Genomic DNA, 18,532 nt, shown 5'->3' with positions numbered 1-18,532 from the left:
TTGTTACAGCAGCCCGAGCAGACAGATACACCATTGTTGCTTGCTATCCAATGATTCACTTCATGGTTTTCAAAGTCTGAGTTGCCATTTGGTGGTTGTGAAATGAATTTGTAGTGGTTGTGACCAGCATGTGTGTGCGTGTCTTAATACAACGCAACAGAAGAGGAAATATTAGAGTCCACTGCATTTAGTACGGAATAAATACTGTTGCATTCAATGTTAAGTACACAAAGGTGTGTGTGTAGCAGATGATGGTGAAAATTATATATCTTAATTTGTATTGGGGTAAAAAAAAAGAAAAACAAGTTGAACACTTTTTAAAGCCCATCTCTTATTTTCTGCACCCATTTACCATTTCCTTGAAGGGGGTGAAAGGAAGCATCCCTACAACAGAAATAGTGATAAGGTTAGTGTGTGCTCTATGCAGGGGGGTGTCTGTCAGCCTAGCGGGGGGCAGCTCTGGACTGCTGCCCGGTTCAAAGAAAAGATGCCGCACCCTAAAACACTCTCCTTAAAAATAGAGTTATTGGTGCTAATAACTCGGAACTGCGGGTCACGTGTCTTCCTGCAGACAACAGGACTGCCATATTGTTATGGAACAGCACTCAAACATGCTGCTGCTTTCTTCCTAGGAAAACCCGGTGCTTACAGGATGTGGCCCATGACCTCACATCTACTGCTTCTGCCAAACACACAGCATATAGCCTTGCTGCTGCCCAGCATTCCTCAAGTGCTCCTCAGATCGGGCTGACTCTGGTGGAAACCGGGTCAATCAGAATCATTCTGGCTCGCTTTTGCGGAAGCCAATCAGAAACTTTCAGTTCCCTTGGAATCAGGGTACTATAGAGCTGATTTTCAAAAAGAAAGAGTCCAATGGGGGGGTGGGATGGAGGGGAAAGGGGGTGATGGGCATTGAGGAGGGCACCTGTTGGGATGAGCACTGGGTGTTGTATGGAAACCAATTTGACAATAAATTTCATATTAAAAAAAAAAAAAGAAAGAAAGAAAGCGTCCAAGATGGTTGTGTAGGAAGATCCTGAACTCACTTCCTCCCAAGGACACATGCAATCTACAGCTATGTAGGGATCACTTCCCTTTGAAAAAGATCTGAAAACTAGATGAACTGTGTCCCCACAACAGAAGACAAAAGGACTACACTGAGATGGGTGGGAGAAATAGGAACACTGTCGCACCAAAACAACCACCCCCCCTCCCTCCACTGCAGGAACATCTCGCCAGACGGGCATTTCTCCTGGAGGAGCAAGGGGTCAGGGCCCCACACCAGACACTCCAACCCTTGGGATCCATGTTGGAGACACGAGCACCCCAAAACATCTGGCTTAGAATCCAACAGGGCTGACATCCAAAGAACCTACGGTGCCATGGGAAATGGAGATTCTTCTTTTAAAGGGATCACCTGCTTAGGGATGCCTGGGTGGCTCAGTCAGGTAAGCGTCAGACTTCGGCTCAGGTCATGATCTTGCGGTCTGTGGGTTCGGGCCCCGCGTCGGGCTCTGTGCTGACACTCAGAGCCTGGAGCCTGCTTCGGATTCTGTGTCTCCCTTTCTCTCTGCCCACCCCCCCCCCCACTCCCACCCCAGCTCGTGCTCTGTCTCTCAAAAATAAACAAACATTAAAAAAAATTTTAAGGGGCGCCTGGGTGGCGCAGTCGGTTAAGCGTCCGACTTCAGCCAGGTCACAATCTCGCGGTCCGTGAGTTCGAGCACCGCGTCAGGCTCTGGGCTGATGGCTCAGAGCCTGGAGCCTGTTTCCGATTCTGTGTCTCCCTCTCTCTCTGCCCCTCCCCCGTTCATGGTCTGTCTCTCTCTGTCCCAAAAATAAATAAACGTTGAAAAAAAAAAATTTAAGGGATTACCTGCAGTCTCACTTGCCCCAGAATCCAGTGAAAAAGCACCCATTCCAAAAGCACCCAGACTGTATGTGAAGGAGATTCATTTGCTGGTCTGGGGCATCTGCTGGAAAGACAGCTGGCGCTCTCTCCAGAGATGGGGGCACTGGCAGAGACCATTTGTAGCTCTCTACCTACCCTGCTGGTGTAGACTGGGTGCTTGGGCACAACTCAGCACCCTCCCATGGCCTCACTGGGCTGCATAGGGGTGAGTGCTCATGGCACCGTCCTGCCGCCTTGCTGAGGCTGGAGATCTTGGGCGACTGCAACAATACAGGCTCCCTGGCAGGCGTAAGCAAGCAGGAACAATCACGGCATTCTCTGCCTCCCTTGCCAAAGCTGATGAGTGCAGGTGGCAGTTGTGACGCTCCCCTATACCCTGGCTAGGGCTGGCAAGCCCCAGTGGTCATGGCATTCTCCCGCCCTCAACTCGGGCCAAAGCATGCATGCAGACAGGGGACTCTCCTGCTGCACTGCTGAAGCCCACGGGCATCTTCCCACTGCCTTTCTGAAGCTGGCAGGGTACCCCACCCCTACAATCTCTAGCTGATCTGCTAAAGCCAGCAGACATGCAGAAACCACACAGGAGATACCCCCTATCTGCCTGGCCCTGGTGGCCAAGGGGGCTGGTGTTCCTGAATTCCAGGGGACTAGGACAATCAGAAAGACAATTCTTAGCAAGCCAACACCCACAGGACACTGCACAGACAGCAGACGGCAACACACTTATGGTCTTCCTGTGAAAAAAGGCCTATTTACTTATCCTGAAGCTTCAGCCTGCAGGATAACCTTCAGGTTTCCAACACATCCGGAGGCAGTGCAGGCATTCCCAGGGAACATAAGCAAAGAGACACCATCCTTGTGCACCCCACTGGCCTCACTACAGCTTGATGAGAACTTCCAATAAGATTGTACACTCTCTCAGGGCCCCAATTTTTGCAACTGTTACCCAAGGGACGCCTCCAGATCTCCTGGTCTGGAGGCCAGCAGGGTTTACAAGTGCAGTCCCACAGGACTGTATATATTTGCATGATTTAAAAACTGCTGCCTAAGGGTCTGGCTTCTACTCAGCCTGAAACGAGGTGATAAATGAGATTTGTCCCCTTGGAGCAGTGACAGATCCTGGCACACCCTCAACAACAGGGACATATCAAGAATAAATCAGGCTACTTAGACAATCACAAAGGTTTGAGAGACAACTAAGAGCTATGGCAAGGTCAAACAAGAAGAATCATTACCTACACAAGGCCACTCCTTCATGCCTGAGAGGTAGCTATTTCACCTAATATCCAAAAACTAACGGAGAGTCAAGCAAAGTAAGACAGACAAATATGTTCCAAACAAGAGAACACACACACACACACACACACACACCTACCTCAGAAGAAGACCTTAATGATATAGAGATAAATAATCTCCCTAATAAAGAAATCAGAGTAATGGTCATAAAGATGCTCACCAAACTTGGGAGAAGAATGCATGAACCCAGTGAGAATTTCAACAAAGATAAGAAAATAGAGGAAAGTACCAACCAAAAGTTACAGAGCTGAAGAATACAATAACTGAACTGAAATATACAGTAGAGGAATTCAAAGCAGACTGGATGAAGCAAAAGAATGGATCAGTGAACTGGAAGACAAAGCATTGGAAATCACTCAGAGCAGCAAGAAGAAAAAAGAATTTTAAAAGATGAAGATATGGGGTACCTGGGTGGCTCAGTCAGTTAAGCATCCAACTCTGGCTCATGGCATGATCTTGCGGTTGGTGGGTTCAAGCCCCACATGAGGCTCTGTGACACTGACAAGCTCAGAGCTGGAGCCTGCTTTGGATTCTATGTCTCTATCTCTCTGGCCCTCCCCCGCTTGTGCTCTCTCTCAAAAATGAACAAACATTATAAAATGTTTTTTTTTAGATAAAAAAATAAAAAATGAAGATAACTTAAGAGATCTGTAGGACAATATTAAATGGAATAACATTCACATCATAGGGGTCCTAGAAGGAGAAGAGACAGAGAAAGGTGTGGAAAACTTAATTCAAGAAATAATAGCTGAAAACGTCCCTAACCTGAGGACAGAAATAGAAAACCAAGCCCAATAAGCACAGAGAATTCTAAATAAAATATACCCAAAGAGAGCCACACCAAGACACATTATAATTAAAATGTCAAAAGTCAAAGAAAAAAAGAGAACCTTTAAAGCAGCAAGAGAAGACCAACTTGTTACATACAAGGGAAACCTCATAAAGTTATTAGCAATTTTTCAGCAGAAATTCTGCAGGACAGAAGAGGGTGGCATGACATATTCAAAATGCTGAAAGAAAAAAACTTCTGACCAAGAATACTCTACCTGGTAAGGTTATCATTCAGAATTGAAGGAGAGAGAGTTTCCCAGATAAGCAAAAGCTAAGGGAGTTCATCACACTAAGCCAGCCTTACAAGAAATATTAAAGGGACTTCTTAAAGCTGAAAAAAATGTCACTAATTAACGAGAAACCATACAAAAGTAAAAAATCTCATCAGAAAAGGTAAGTATATATTAAAAGTAGTGGATTAATCACTTATAAAGCTAGTATAAAAGTTGAAAGACAAAAGTAATAAAATTAAAATTGCAATAATTAGTTAAGAAATGCATAAAATAAAAAAAAAAGTAAAATGTGACATCAAAAACAAAATGTGAGCTGGCAGGGCGTAAAAGTGCAGAGTTTTGGAATGTGTTCACATTTAAGTTGCTATCAATCCAAATAGACTGTCATGTACATGGGACAGTTTATGTGCACCTAATGGTGACCACAAAGCAAAAACTTATAGTAAATACACAAAAGAAAATGAGAAACGAATGTAACACTAAAGAAAGAAATCATACCACAAGGGAAGAGAAAAAGAGAAGAAAGGAACAGAGAGGAACTACATAACAGCCAGAAAACAGTGAACAAAATAGCAAGAAGTACATACCTATCTTTAATTATTTTAAATGTAAATGAACTAAATTCGCCAATAAAAAGACATAGAGGGGCTGAATGCATTTTAAAAAACAAGTCTCTTCTGTATACTGCCTACAAGAGACTTACTTTAGGATACACACCGACTGAAAATGAAGGGATGGAAAAAGATATTCCATGCAAATAGAAACGAAAAGAAAGTTGGTGTAGCTATACTCTTATCACACAAAATAGATGTTAAAACAAAAACTGTAATAGAAGACAAAGAGGACCACTACATAATGATAAAAGGTTCAAGCAAGCAAGAAGATACAACATTTATATATACTCATGTACCCAACATAGAAGCACCAAAATATTTAAAGCAAATATTAACAGGGGCCACTGCTCAGTCAGGAAAGCATCTGACTTCAGCTCAGGTCATGATCTCGCGCTTTTTAAGTTCAAGTCCCGTGTCGGGCTCTGTGCTGACAGCTCGGAGCCTGGAGTCTGCTTGGGATTTTGTGTCTCCCTCCCTCTTCACCCCTCCCCTGCTTGCACTCTGTTTCTCTCTCTCTCCCAAAAATAAACGTTAAAAAATAATAAATAAAATAAAGTAAAATGTTAAAGCAAATATTAACAGACCTAAAGAGGGAAGTTGACAGCAATATAATAATAGTAGAGGGTTTTTAACACCCCACTTACATCAATAGATACATCATCTAGACAGAAAATCAGTAAGCATATCAGCTTTGAACAGCACATTATCAGACCAGGTGGACTTAACAGATATATACAGAACATTCCACTCAAAAGCAGCAAAATATACATTCTTCTCAAGTGCACATGGAACATTCTCCAGACAGCTCACATGTTAGGCCATGAAACAAGTCTCAATAAATTCAAGAAAACTTAAATGATATCAAGCATCTTTCCCAATCACAATGGTATGAAACTAGAAATCATCTACAAGAAGAAAACTTACTTAAAAAAAACACAAATACATGGAGATTAAACAACTGGGACAACAAAGAAATCAAAACAGAAATTAAAAAAATACCTAGAGGAAAATGAACAGAAAGACAACATACCAAAATCTATGGGATGCAGCAAAAGTGGTCCTGAGAGGGAAATATGTAACAATGCAGGCTTACCTCTAGAAACAAGAGAAATATCAAATAAATAACCTAACTTTATGTCTAAAGGAACTAGAAAAAGAAGAACAAAAGAAGCTCAAAGTTAGTGCAAGGAAAGGAATAATAAAGATCACGAGTGGAAATTAATAAAGACTAAAAGGAAATAAAGAGAACAGGGGAAAAAAATCAATGAAGCTAAGAACCTTGAGAAGATAAACAAAATTCTTTAACAAACAAAATTGACAAGGCTTTAGCTAGACTCACCAGGCAAAAAAGGAAAAATCAACAAAATCAGAAATAAAAGAGAAGTTGCAACTGATACCACAGAAATACAAAGGATTATGACACTACTGTGAATAAGTATATGCCAACAAATTGGACAACCTAGAAGAAATGGATAAATTCTTAGAAATACTTGATCTTCAAGAATGAATCAGGAAGAAATAGAAAATCAGAAAAGACTGATTACTAGTAAGGAGACTGAATCAGTAATCAAAAACCTCCCAACAAATAAAAGTCCAGTACCAGACGGTTTCTCCGAATTTTACCAAACATTCAAAGAAACATTGAAGAGGAGGGAATGCTTTCAAATTCATTTTATGAAGCCAACATTCCTCTGATACCAAAACCACATAGCACCACCATAAAAAAAAAAAAAAATTACAGGCCAATACGCCTGATGAACACAGATGCAAAAATCTTCAATAAAACATTAGCAAACAAAATTGAACAATGCATTAAATGGATCACACCCATTCACACACACACCGTCATATACCATCAACAATACGTTAAAGGGATCACCACCAACAAATGAGATTTATTTCAGGGGAGCAAGTCTTGTTCAACATCCATGAATTGATCAGTGTCATACACCACATTAACAAAATGCAAGATAAAAATCACATGATCATCTCAATAAATGCATAAAAAGCATTTGGCAAAATTCAACATCCATTTACGATAAGAACTCTCATCAAAGTGGGTACTGAAGAAACATACCCCAACAAGAACCATATATGACAAACCACAGCTAATATCACGTTCAATAAGAAATAAGACAAATGATAAGATAAGATAAGATAAGAAAGATAAGAAATAAGACAAATACCCACTCTTCCCACTTTTATTCAACATAGTATGGGGGTTCTAGCCACAATAATTAGGCAAGAAAAATAAAACGCAACCAAATTGGAAAAGAGATAAAACTTTCACTATCTGCAGATGACTAATGCTAGAGATAGAAAACCCTAAAGATTCCACCAAAAAAAAGTGTTAGAAAAAATGAATTCAGTACAGCTGCAGAATACAAAATTAACATACAAAAATCTGTTGCATTTCTATGCAGTAATAACAAATCATTAGAAACGGAAATCAAGAAAACAATCCCATTTACAATTGCATCAATAAGAATACGATACCTAGATGGTACGCCTGGGTGGCTCAGTCGGTTAAGCATCTGACTTCAGCTCAGGTCATGATCTCAAGGTTCAAGAGTTCGAGCCCCGCGTTGGGCTCTGTGCTGACAGCTCAAAGCCTGAAGCCTGCTTCAGATTCTATGTCTCCCTCTCTCTGCCTCTCTCTCTCTCAAAAATAGGTAAACATTAAAAAAAAAATTAAAAAAAAAAGAATACAATACCTAGGAATAAACCAAGGAGACAAAAGACCTGTATACTGAAAACTATAAGACACTGATGTCAGAAATGGAAGAAGACACAAATAAATGGGAAGATACTCCATGTTCATGGATTGGAAGAATTAACATTGTTAAAATCTCCATACAACTCAAAGCAATCTACAGATTCAGTGTAATCCCTATCAAAATTCCAATGGCACTTTTCACAATGCTAGAACAAATAATTCTAAAATTTATATGGAATTGCAAAAGACCCCAAAGACCCTAAATCATCAGAGCAATCTTGAAAAGCAAGAACAAAGTCAGAAGTACCATGCTCCCAGATTTCAACCTATACTACAAAACTACAGCAATCAAAACAGTATGGTACTGGCATAAAAACAGCTACATAGATAAATGCTAGAGAACAGAGCCCAGCAATAAACCCACGCACATGTGGTCAATTAATTTACAAAAAAGGCAAGAATACAAAATGGTGCTGGGAAAACTGAACAACTACAGGCAAAAGAATGGAACTGGACCTCCATCTTACACCATATACAAAAGTCAACTCAAAATGAATAAGACACTTGAATGTAAGACATAAAACTACAAAGTTCCTAGAAGAAAACAGAGGTGTTAAGCTCTATGAAGTTGGTCTTAGTGATGTTTTTTTGGATCTGACTTCAAAGGCAAGGGTAACAAAAGCAAAAATAAACAAATGGGACTACATGAAACTAAAAAGCTTCTGTACAGCAAAGAAAACCATCGACAAAATGGAAAGGCAACATGCTGAACAGGAGAAGATATTGGTAAATCATATATTCAATAGGGAGTTAATATTCAAAACATATAAAGAACTCATACTACTCAATTACAAAAGAGCCCAAACAATCTGATTTAAAAATGGGTAGAAAATCTGCACAGACCTTCTTCTAAAGAAAATATAGAGTGCAAGGGCACCTGGGTGGCTCAGTTGAGTGTCTGACTCTTGATTTTGGCTCAGGACATGATCCCAGGGTCGTGAGATTGAGCCCTGCATCAGGCTCTGCGCTGTGTGGAGGCCGCTTAAGAGTCTCAATCTCTTTCTCCCTCTCTGCCCTTCCTCTCCCCACCCCCGACCCTGCTTCTACTCTCTCTCCGAAAAAGAAAGAAGAGGGATGCTTGGGTGGTTCAGTAGGTTAAGCGTCCAACTTTGGCTCAGGTCATGATCTCATGGTTTGTGAGTTAGAGCCCTGCATTGGGCTCTGTGCTGACAGCTCAGAGCCTGGAGCCTGCTTTGGATTCTGTGTCTCTTTCTCTCTCTGCCCCTCCCCCACTTATGCTCTGTCTCTCTCTGTCTCTCAAAAATAAATAAATGTAAAAAAAACAATTTTTTTTAAAGAAAGAAGAAAACATACAGATGGCCAAAAGGCACATGAAAAGATGGTCAAGATCACTGATAATGATGGAAATACAAATCAAAATCACAACGAGGTATCCCCTTAAACCTGTCAGAATAGCTGTTACCAAAAAGAGAAGAAATAACAAGTATTGGCGAGGATGTGGAGAAAAGGGAACCCTTGTGCACTGTTGGTGGGGATGTAAATTGGTGCAGCCACTCAGGAAAACAGTGTGGAGGTCCCTCAAAAAATTAAAAATTGAACTACCCTATGATCCAGCAATTTCACTTCTGGGTATCTATCCAACCTTGAGGGTACCATGCTAAATGAAACAAATCAGACAGAAAAAGACAAATAACATTTGCTTTCACTTACACATGGAATCTAAAATACAAAGCAATCGAACAAAAGTCCAACTCATAGATACGGACAGCAGACTGGTGGTCGCCCGAGGAGAGGAGGCGTGGGGGAGGTGAAATGGGTGAAAGGGATGAAGAAGTACAAACTTCTAGTTATGAAATAAGTCACTGGGATATGATGGACAGCCTGGGGAACACAGTCAACAATAGTGTATTAACTTTGTATGGAGACAGATGGTAACTACACTTACTGAGGTGATAATTCTACAATACATACAAAGACTGGATCACTATCCTGTACGAAACGAGTGTATTTGTGTCAATTATACTTCAGTTTAAAAAAAAAGAGAAGGGCGCCTGGGTGACTCAGTCGGTCGAGCGTCCGACTTCAGCACAGGTCATGATCTCACAGCTCATGAGTTTGAGCCCCGCGTTGGGCTCTGTGCTGATAGCTTGGAGTCTGGAGCCTGCTTCGGATTCTGTGTCTCCCTCTCTCTCTGCCCCTAACCCACTCGCATTCTGTCTCTGTCTCTCTCAAAAATAAATAAAACATTAAAAAAAATTTTTTTGTAATAAAAAAAAAAAAGAGATGATTTGCTCTGAAGCCATATTCGCACAGCCCTCCTGGCTAGGTGAGGAGGCCATTTACAGCAAAGAGAGCCAGGCAGACACCTGGATCAGACAGGTGAATTGAACCTCACCTGGCATCACGAGCCACTGGATCCAGCCACACCACCTCAATCACTCCACTCACACACACACACACACACTTGTACATACTTCTTCCCCCGCACATTTCAGTATCTTGCAATTTCACTCACCCCCACTCATATCCCTTCAGCGAATTTCTATCACTGGCAACCCAGGGCCTTGGAATCCTACATGACCATTCAGCCCTGAACCCATTCGTCACCAGAGTTCACAAAGGACATATGCAATCTCTTTTTTATATTTACTTTTAGTGATGACCAGACAATTGTGAAGATCCCTAAGAGAACTTTCAGAAGGAAATGTTGTGGGAGAGACCCTTAAGAGGCAGCATGGCCCGGGGGTGCCTGGGTGGCTCAGTCGGTTGAGAGTCCGACTTTGGCTCAGGTCATGATCTCACAGTTCGTGAGTTCAAGCCCCGCGTTGGGCTCTGTGCTGACAGCTCGGAGCCTGGAGCCTGCTTTGGATTCTGTGTCTTCCTCTCTCTCTGCCCCATCCCCACTCATGCTCTGTCTCTGTCTTAAAAATAAATAAATTATAAAAAAAAAAAAAAAAAAAAGAAGCAGTGCAGCCCGGTGCTTAACCTCCTTGGGGCCAAGTTTCGTCATCCGTGAAATGGAGACAGCAATAACCACCCCCCCACACACACACCCATACTGTGTAAGGAGTCACTGAGTTGTGTACCCTCACCACAGTGCCCTGCGGTGGTAAGGAGCTAACCTCATCACAACCTTCCACGCTTTCTTGGCAAGGTTTACAAAGGAATTCCCTAATGTACAAATCTTGTCAATTCCTGTCAGTGGTCAAGAACTTGACCAGGGTTAGCAAGCTGCCCACAGCGCCCTCAGGCAGGAGCCTACATCCCTTATAAGGTCTCTCTCCCTCTTCTTAGTGATTGGAGCTTTGGCACCCGACCCAGCCCCTAGTCTCCGCTCTGTAATCCGTTTCCCACGTGGTTGCCCAAATCATCTTTTTAACCCACGAATCATGCGTCCGTTCACTAGTCAAGGTCTGTGATGGCTCCTTACCACCTCCAGGATACAATCGATCTTTCCCAACGGCCCCCCCATGTGATTCCCCCAGTTCACGCCACCATCCCTCTCACCTGAATTATTGCAAGAGCCTCCCAGCTGGCCTCTGGCTTCCACTCGTGCCCTGTACTCCCAACCCAGCAGTTGAGGCACTATTTTAAACGCTTAGGCTGGATTAGGTCATCACCCTGCTGCAAACTTGCCGATGGCTCCCCATCTCAGGTCAAAGCCCAAACCCACAGAGGCCTCACAGACTAGCATCTGAGGCCTCAGAGGACCCAGCGCTGCTTCTCGAACCTCCTGCTCCTCTCCCACGCACTCCCTGGATGGTAGCCAGCCAAGCCTTCCCCCTAACATTCCTGGAACAAACCAGATCTTCTCCAACCTCCGTGCTCTTCCACGGGTCCAGAGTTCAGAGCACACTCCACCTTGAAGCCTCCTTCACCGGATTCAGATCTTTATTCCCGGGTCAGCCTCTTGTGCACACACCCACACCCCCCATTCTTACTCCTGCCAGATTTTCTTATCACTCATCGCTAATAGACTCTATGTGTATTTGTATATTTTTACTATCATTTATTGTCTGTCTCTTCCCACTAGAATGTGAGTTTCTACAAGAGCAGTGATGGTTATCTGCTTTGTTCACTGCTGAATGCCAGAGCCTAGAACAGGGCCTGGTACCTAGCAGTTTGTTCAATAAACATTTGCTTAATGAGTGAATGAATAAAAGACTTACGAGGTCACCGGCAGGCTGGCCACTCCGGGTGGCTTTGTCTCCTGCCACTTTTCCACCCTCTAAAGTTCAGCCTCCGACAAAACAGAGGACCCTTCATTTCCTGGAAATGCCATGCTTTCTGAGGCCTCACGGCCCCTGCTTCTGTATCTCCTTCACCTGGAATGCCTCCCAGCAATCTCCTCATCCTCTTGGAAGACACTGTCCCTGAAGCACCTCCTCTGTGAAGCCTTCCCCCTCTCTCCTGGGATCACTTGGGCACTCCTGCCTCCATGTTCCAGCTCAACCTGCAAAAATACCTTCAGTGCTGGCTACGTTAGCGTGCCACTGGGAAAAGTAAAGCAGGTATGAACAGATGCTCGAAAGATCAAATTCTAATCTAAAAAGATATAAACCCAGCCAGATCTTGCATGCAGAACAGAGATGTTCCCTCATCCGTACAAACCAAGATGTTAAATTTTGGTAACAGAATTTCAACTTGCTCTGAGCAGTCTGGTATTTAGCACAGATTTCCTTTAATATTGTTAAATAACAGCTAATAATATTTTTAAATATAGTTTGTAAAAATTAAAGCATATGGCCCTTTTCAAATCAAAAAGAGTGTCTGCAGAGCCACCCACTGCCAATTTTTGTCAAAACCTCTTGTAACAGTTGATAACTGACGGAAAAAGAACAATTTTCTCCTTTGGTTTTCCAAATTCTACCAGTATTTCAAATTAAGAGCCCCAGACACTTAATGGCAACTGAAACGTATTAATTTAGCTCTCCACAAAGAGGTCTTTACAAAGGAACGATTTTAACCTGTGCTTTCATTTGTTTGTAGGGTTCAGCATAAGAAACCCTCATACGAAAAGCGTTTCTTCATCAGCCTTAAAAGCACCATTGAGGACACTACTGTGTTGTTCAGTGACTCAAGCGTCCGTATGTTAAAATTCCCTCAAAATGCAGTACCAGAAAAAAAATACCTGTTGATGGACCATTGTACATTCTTTCCCCAGAAAACACGAAGTACGCAGGCATTCCTTGCGTTCAAGCCAGTTGGCACAGCCACGAGTGCCTTTGTTATTCAAGACAAAATAAGGGCACAGCAACTTCACATCTGTGTAGCGGTATGAAAGCTTCTGTGCCAAAGCATTAGCACTCCCAGTTACTAAGTGGCCCAGCACCACATCCCAAACCCTTACAGGTAAGTCTCAGAAGCTTCTACTGTCTCCTAACTCCCGTTCTAAATAAATTTTGCGGGGCGCCTGGGTGACTCAGTCGGTTAAGCATCTGACTCTCGGTTTCAGCTCAGGTCAAGGTCTCGTGGTTTCATGAGGTCAAGCCTTGCGTTGGGATTCTTTCTCTCCCTCTCTCTCTGCCTCTCTCCCACTTGCACTCTGTCTCTCTCAAAATAAATAAACTTTAAACAAATAATTTGCCTAAGCCTACAAAACAACCTCAAAGAAAAAATACCTAATGTAATTGTTACTGCTAACTTCATCTCTCTTTTCTCTCTCCCAACTTCCAACTCCTGTTTCCCCCAACATATACAAAATTCATGTGTCCGTCCGTACCTTAGCTTCAAGTCAGTACTAAATATGGTCAACTATGGAAACCATACACAGTTTAAACTTCTAATAATAATCTGTTCTCTATCTCCATACCTTTCTCTATCTCTATATGTCCCTACTGCCCTTGTACTTTTTTGTTTTTGTTTTTGTTTTTTACCTTCATCTTAAGGTTTTTATTGCATGTATACATCGATGTCTTTGTAAATTGCCTCCAATGCTTTTTTGGAAGGAGGGGAGGGAAGTAGGGTATACATTTCTAAAGACCAATAATTAAGATTTCCTCTTTAGGGAGATTTTCCCTTTCTGCTATGAAGGAGAGTAGCTTGTATCAGATCAACTCCAGCCTTGCAAACAACTACAAAAGATGGCTAAAATACAAGAAACAGCTAACTGAATGCATTGTCAGTAATCAAGGTATGAAGGATCAGGGGACCAAGATCCCAGAAACACATCAAGGTGGGCCCCACAATGTCTACTGCTTTTTCTCTTGAGACATTTGCCAATTTTTTTTAAATGTTTATTTTTGAGAGAGAGAGAGAGAGCATGAGTGGGGTAGGGGCAGAGAGAAAGGGAGACACAGAATCCAAAGCAGGCTCCTGGCTCTCAGCTGTCAGCACAGAGCCCGATGCAGGGCTTGAACTCACAAACCATGAGCTCATGACCTGAGCGGAGGTCAGACGCTTAACCGACTGAGCCACCCACACGCCCCAAGACATTTGCCAATTTTTAAGCGATGTAGGCGCTTCCCAGTGCCTCACAGGGCCAAGACGACAACTGAAGTTCAAACCCCTTTAGGAAGTCATAGCTGGAGAAGTCAGGATCCCAGAGAAAAAGGCAACAACAGAGAAGCCAGCCTGACCTGCTGCACTGATTTTTCCTCAAGGCGAACTGACATGAAAGCTACACTCAGGGGGACAGGGCTGGGTAAGTGGCTGAGAAGCTAAGAAAGTAAACAGTAGGAGGCTAAAAGGTTAAGCAAAGTTTTCAACCATCTCACAGTACTGGGGAGACGAAAATTGGAATTCTGAGTTCACAAAGGAAGGTAGACTGTAGTAAACACCCCAGGCGTTTGGGGACAGCCCTGAAGGGCCATGCCCTCGGAGTGAGAGCAAAGCTCAAAGAATCAGCTGTCGTCGACACTGAGATCCAGTCTCAAAACATCTCGCAGTCCCTCACGGGATCGTGGTGAGCTCTTATTCTGCTGGACTGCCAGAAAAACAAGCACATCTTCTTAGGAAAAAGAGAACATCGTGCAGAGGTGCAGAGTCTCTGTGGCTTTTCAGTATTCAATTGAAACTTATCTGACGTTCCAGATGATAGGACCAAATGACTGAATTACAAAAGAGGAAGAAAAAAAAAAAAGAAAAAAAGAAAAACAGACAAGAGAAATAGATCCACAGGGATCCAGATACTGCTGTTATCAGCATGGACTTGAAAATAACTATGGTTAATTTACTACAGAGATAGACAACAGAATTTGACCCCTTAACTGAAATCTATTAAAATAATCAAATTGAAATATTAGAACTAAAAAACAAAATAAAAAACACATATTTGAAATTAAGAGCTCAATAAACAGGGGTGCCTGGGTGGCTCAGTCAGTTGAGTGTCTGACTTTGGCTCAGGTCATGATCTCATGGCTTGTAGGTTCAAGCCCCGCATCGGGCTCTGTGCTGATAGCTCAGAGCCTGGAGCCTGCTTCGGATTCTGGGTCTCCCTCCCTCTCTGCCCCTCCCCGTCTCGCGTTCTGTCTCTGTCTCTCTCTCAAAAATAAACATTAAAAAACTTTTTTAAAAAGAGCTCAATAGCTCTTTGGTCTCGGTTGCGGAAACAAGATGACGAAGGGGACGTCATCGTTTGGAAAGTGTCGCAATAAGACGCACACGTTGTGCTGCCGCTGTGGTTCAAAGGCCTACCACCTTCAGAAGTCGACCTGTGGCAAATGTGGCTATCCTGCCAAGTGGAGGAGAAAGTATAACTGGAGTGCCAAGGCTAAAAGAAGAAATACCACTGGGACCGGTCGAATGAGGCACCTAAAAATTGTATACCGCAGATTCAGGCATGGATTCCGTGAAGGAACAACACCTAAACCCAAGAGGGCAGCTGTTGCAGCATCTAGTTCATCTTAAGGATTTCAATGATTAGTCACACAATAAATGTTCTGGTTTAAAAAAATAAAAATAAAAAAGTAAAAAAAATAAAAGAGCTCAATAAACAGGTTTAATAGTAGACTAGAGGGGCGCCTGGGTGGCGCAGTTGGTTAACCGTCCGACTTCAGCCAGGTCACGATCTCGCAGTCCGTGAGTTCAAGCCCCGCGTCAGGCTCTGGGCTGATGGCTCAGAGCCTGGAGCCTGTTTCCGATTCTGTGTCTCCCTCTCTCTCTGCCCCTCCCCCGTTCATGCTCTGTCTCTCTCTGTCCCAAAAATAAATAAACGTTGAAAAAAAAATTAATAGTAGACTAGAAGGAACAGGAAAAAAGTCAATATAAGTTATCCAAACTGAAGCCCAGGGTAAAAAAAAGGATGAAAAATACAGAAAATAGTGTACAAGACACATAAAAAACAGTAAAAAGGTTAAACACAAGTGTAAGAGAGTCCTACAGGAGAAAGAATGTGGTAGAAGTAGGCAAAATTAATTTTTGAAGAGATAGTGGCCAAGATGTTAAATTGACAGAAGACATCATGTCCCAGATTCAAGAAGTGCTACATATCCTGCGCAGGAGGAATACAGAGAAAACCACACCTAGGAACATCGTGGTAAAACTCTCTAAAGGCAGAGAAGGGAGCATGAATACAACCGACAGCTGACTTTTAACAGACACTGCTCGTAAGACAATGGGATGACATCTTTAAAGTAATGACAGAATTGGGAATGCAAGCCGGTGCAGCCACTCTGGAAAACAGTATGGAGGTTCCTCAAAAACCGAAAAACAGAACTACCCTACGATCCAGCAATTGCACTACTAGGCATTTGTCCACGGGACACGGGTGTGCTGTTTCGAAGGGACACATGCACCCCCATGTCTATAGCAGCACTATCAACAATAGCCAAAGTATGGAAAGAGCCCAAAGGTCCATCGATGGATGAATGGATTAAGAAGATGTGGTATATATATATATATATATATATATACACAATGGAGTATTACTCGGCAATCAAAAAGAACGAAATCTTGCCATTTGCAATTATGTGGATGGAACTGGAGGGTGTTATGCTAAGTGAAATCAGTCAGTCAGAGAAAGACAAAAATCATATGACTTCACTCATAGGAGGACCTCAACAGACAAAACAGATGAACATGAGGGAACGGAAACAAAAATAATATAAAAACAGGGAGGGGGACAAAACATAAGAGACTCATAAATATGGAGAATAAACAGAGGGTTGCTGGAGGGGATGTGGGAGGCGGGATGGGCTAAATGGGGAAGGGGCACTAAGGAATCTACTCCTGAAATCATTGTTGCACTTTATGCTAACTAGTTTGGATGTAAATTTAAAACAATAAAAAATAAAATTAAAGTAATGACAGAGAATAACTGCCGACCTACAACTGTGTACAGAAAAAAATTTCCTTAAAAGGCAGACAGAATAAATATGCTTCAACCAACTCTCAAAAAGCGAAAGAGAATTAATTGAAAAAATACTAAAGAAATACCAAAAGAAACACTAAAGGGAGTTCTTCAAACGGAAGGAAAATGATCCCAGATGGAATCATGGATGTAAGAAGGCATAAAGAGCAACAGAAAGGATAACTCTGTGGCAAACCTACTGGATGCTGACTATACAGTCCAATATTAGTAATGTCTTCTAGAATTTAACATATATGCATAATCAAAATATATGACATCAACAGCACAAAAGCGAGGCGGAGCTTCGATGTTCTAAGGTCTTGCATGATCCTGGAAGTGATCAAAAGGACCACCGGTAGACACTAATAAGTCAACGATGTATGTTCCAACCTCTAAAATAACCACCAAAATGGCAGAATGAATAACAAACAAACTAATGGAGGGAGGGGAGTAATGAAAAAATATCTGATTAATCAAAGAAGCCATCATTTCAGCTAACTTCATAGAAGCACTTCTCATTTATTCTGTAATCTATTCACTTTGATTCATCAGCAAATAGCTGCCAACAATAAGTTGGGTATAATTGGCTGTGTGTCTCTTATACCATGCACCGAGCTGGGTGCTATTCAAAACTTCCCTTAATGAATCCACAGAACAGAACCATAAGGTAGACACTACCTCCCCTATCAGAGAACTGATGAAACTGAGGACCGAAGCTGAGACAACAGATGCAAAGAAGTTAAACAACTTGCAGAAGGCCATCACAGCTATTAAAGGAGGGACTCCCACCCAGATTCATCTGGCCTATGTGCTGCCCTGTCCAAAGATGGGCCGGAATGGTTTGCTTTCGACTGCATTGTTGATATCACCACCTTCAGTTGGTTTTGTCCTTGCTCCTAGTAGGAAGAAGAAACCGCTCGAAATTCCATATGAAATATTTCAAATTCTCCAAGGGCAATGTGGACCGGCTAGGCAGCAACGTAACAACGAGTCACTAAGAGAGGAAATATTACATGTTCTCAGTATGATGTAGATAGAAACAGAATTGTCATAAACCATTTCCAGTTTCTTCAAAACCTTCTCTGACCTGTTGCCTTCATTATTTTAAGCGATACTAACCTGAACATCTCACATAATCATATTCAAAAAAGGGAAAAGAACTTTATCCCTTCCCATATAGGAGGGACTTCTGGAATCCCTACTGCTGTGACTTTTCAGCAGTAGGGATAACTAAGAAGCAAGAGGTAATCGCTTCCAGATTACCATTTCCCTACCTTTGAAGTATTCAAGAAAATTAGTAAAGGCCTTCAACTTTCTTGTAGCATGCAGAATAGATGGGGATGGGAAAGAAAAGTCAGGCAAGTTTTTCAAGGTAAGCTATTCCTGCAACACTTATTTCAGTAAGTGCTTACTGGCAACCGTGAGGAATCATTAAGAGAGACAAGCTAATGAAGACTAAACCGTATTTATCTACCCTCTTCCACCCCTTCATGATATCCATGGGAAATATGCAGATTTTATTTCTTGGGTTATCATCAACATTATTCTAAATCAAGACCCACAGAGTACAGTGTATCTGTAAAGGATTTTTTTTTTTTTTTTTTTTTTGCGATTGTTTCC

The 18,532-nt window shown here is 42.2% G+C and overlaps 2 protein-coding genes across 2 annotated transcripts in view; one reads left to right on the top strand and one right to left on the bottom strand.

The window, feature by feature from the left end:
* The window catches only part of PTGFRN (prostaglandin F2 receptor inhibitor), an 84,761-nt gene that overhangs the window by 45,606 nt on the left and 20,623 nt on the right, over window positions 1-18,532 (bottom strand). The gene's annotated exons all lie outside the window — the stretch shown is intronic.
* Window positions 15,156-15,508, top strand: LOC112872082 (large ribosomal subunit protein eL37). Its single transcript, XM_086717928.1, has one exon. It carries the CDS (start codon window positions 15,178-15,180, stop codon window positions 15,469-15,471), a length of 294 nt encoding a protein of 97 aa, XP_086574054.1. The 5' UTR covers window positions 15,156-15,177; the 3' UTR covers window positions 15,472-15,508.

Source organism: Puma concolor, chromosome C1 (genome assembly GCF_028749965.1).
Source record: "Puma concolor isolate L17-30 chromosome C1, mPumCon1.1.hap2, whole genome shotgun sequence".
NCBI lineage: Eukaryota > Metazoa > Chordata > Mammalia > Carnivora > Felidae > Puma > Puma concolor.
Note: the sequence above shows the minus strand (reverse complement) of the source record. Positions and strands in the feature narration are given on the sequence as shown.

Bases quoted from the DNA above. Each gene is read 5' to 3' on its own strand.
- LOC112872082 (XM_086717928.1), top strand. From the start codon at position 15,178: ATGACGAAGGGGACGTCATCGTTTGGAAAGTGTCGCAATAAGACGCAC.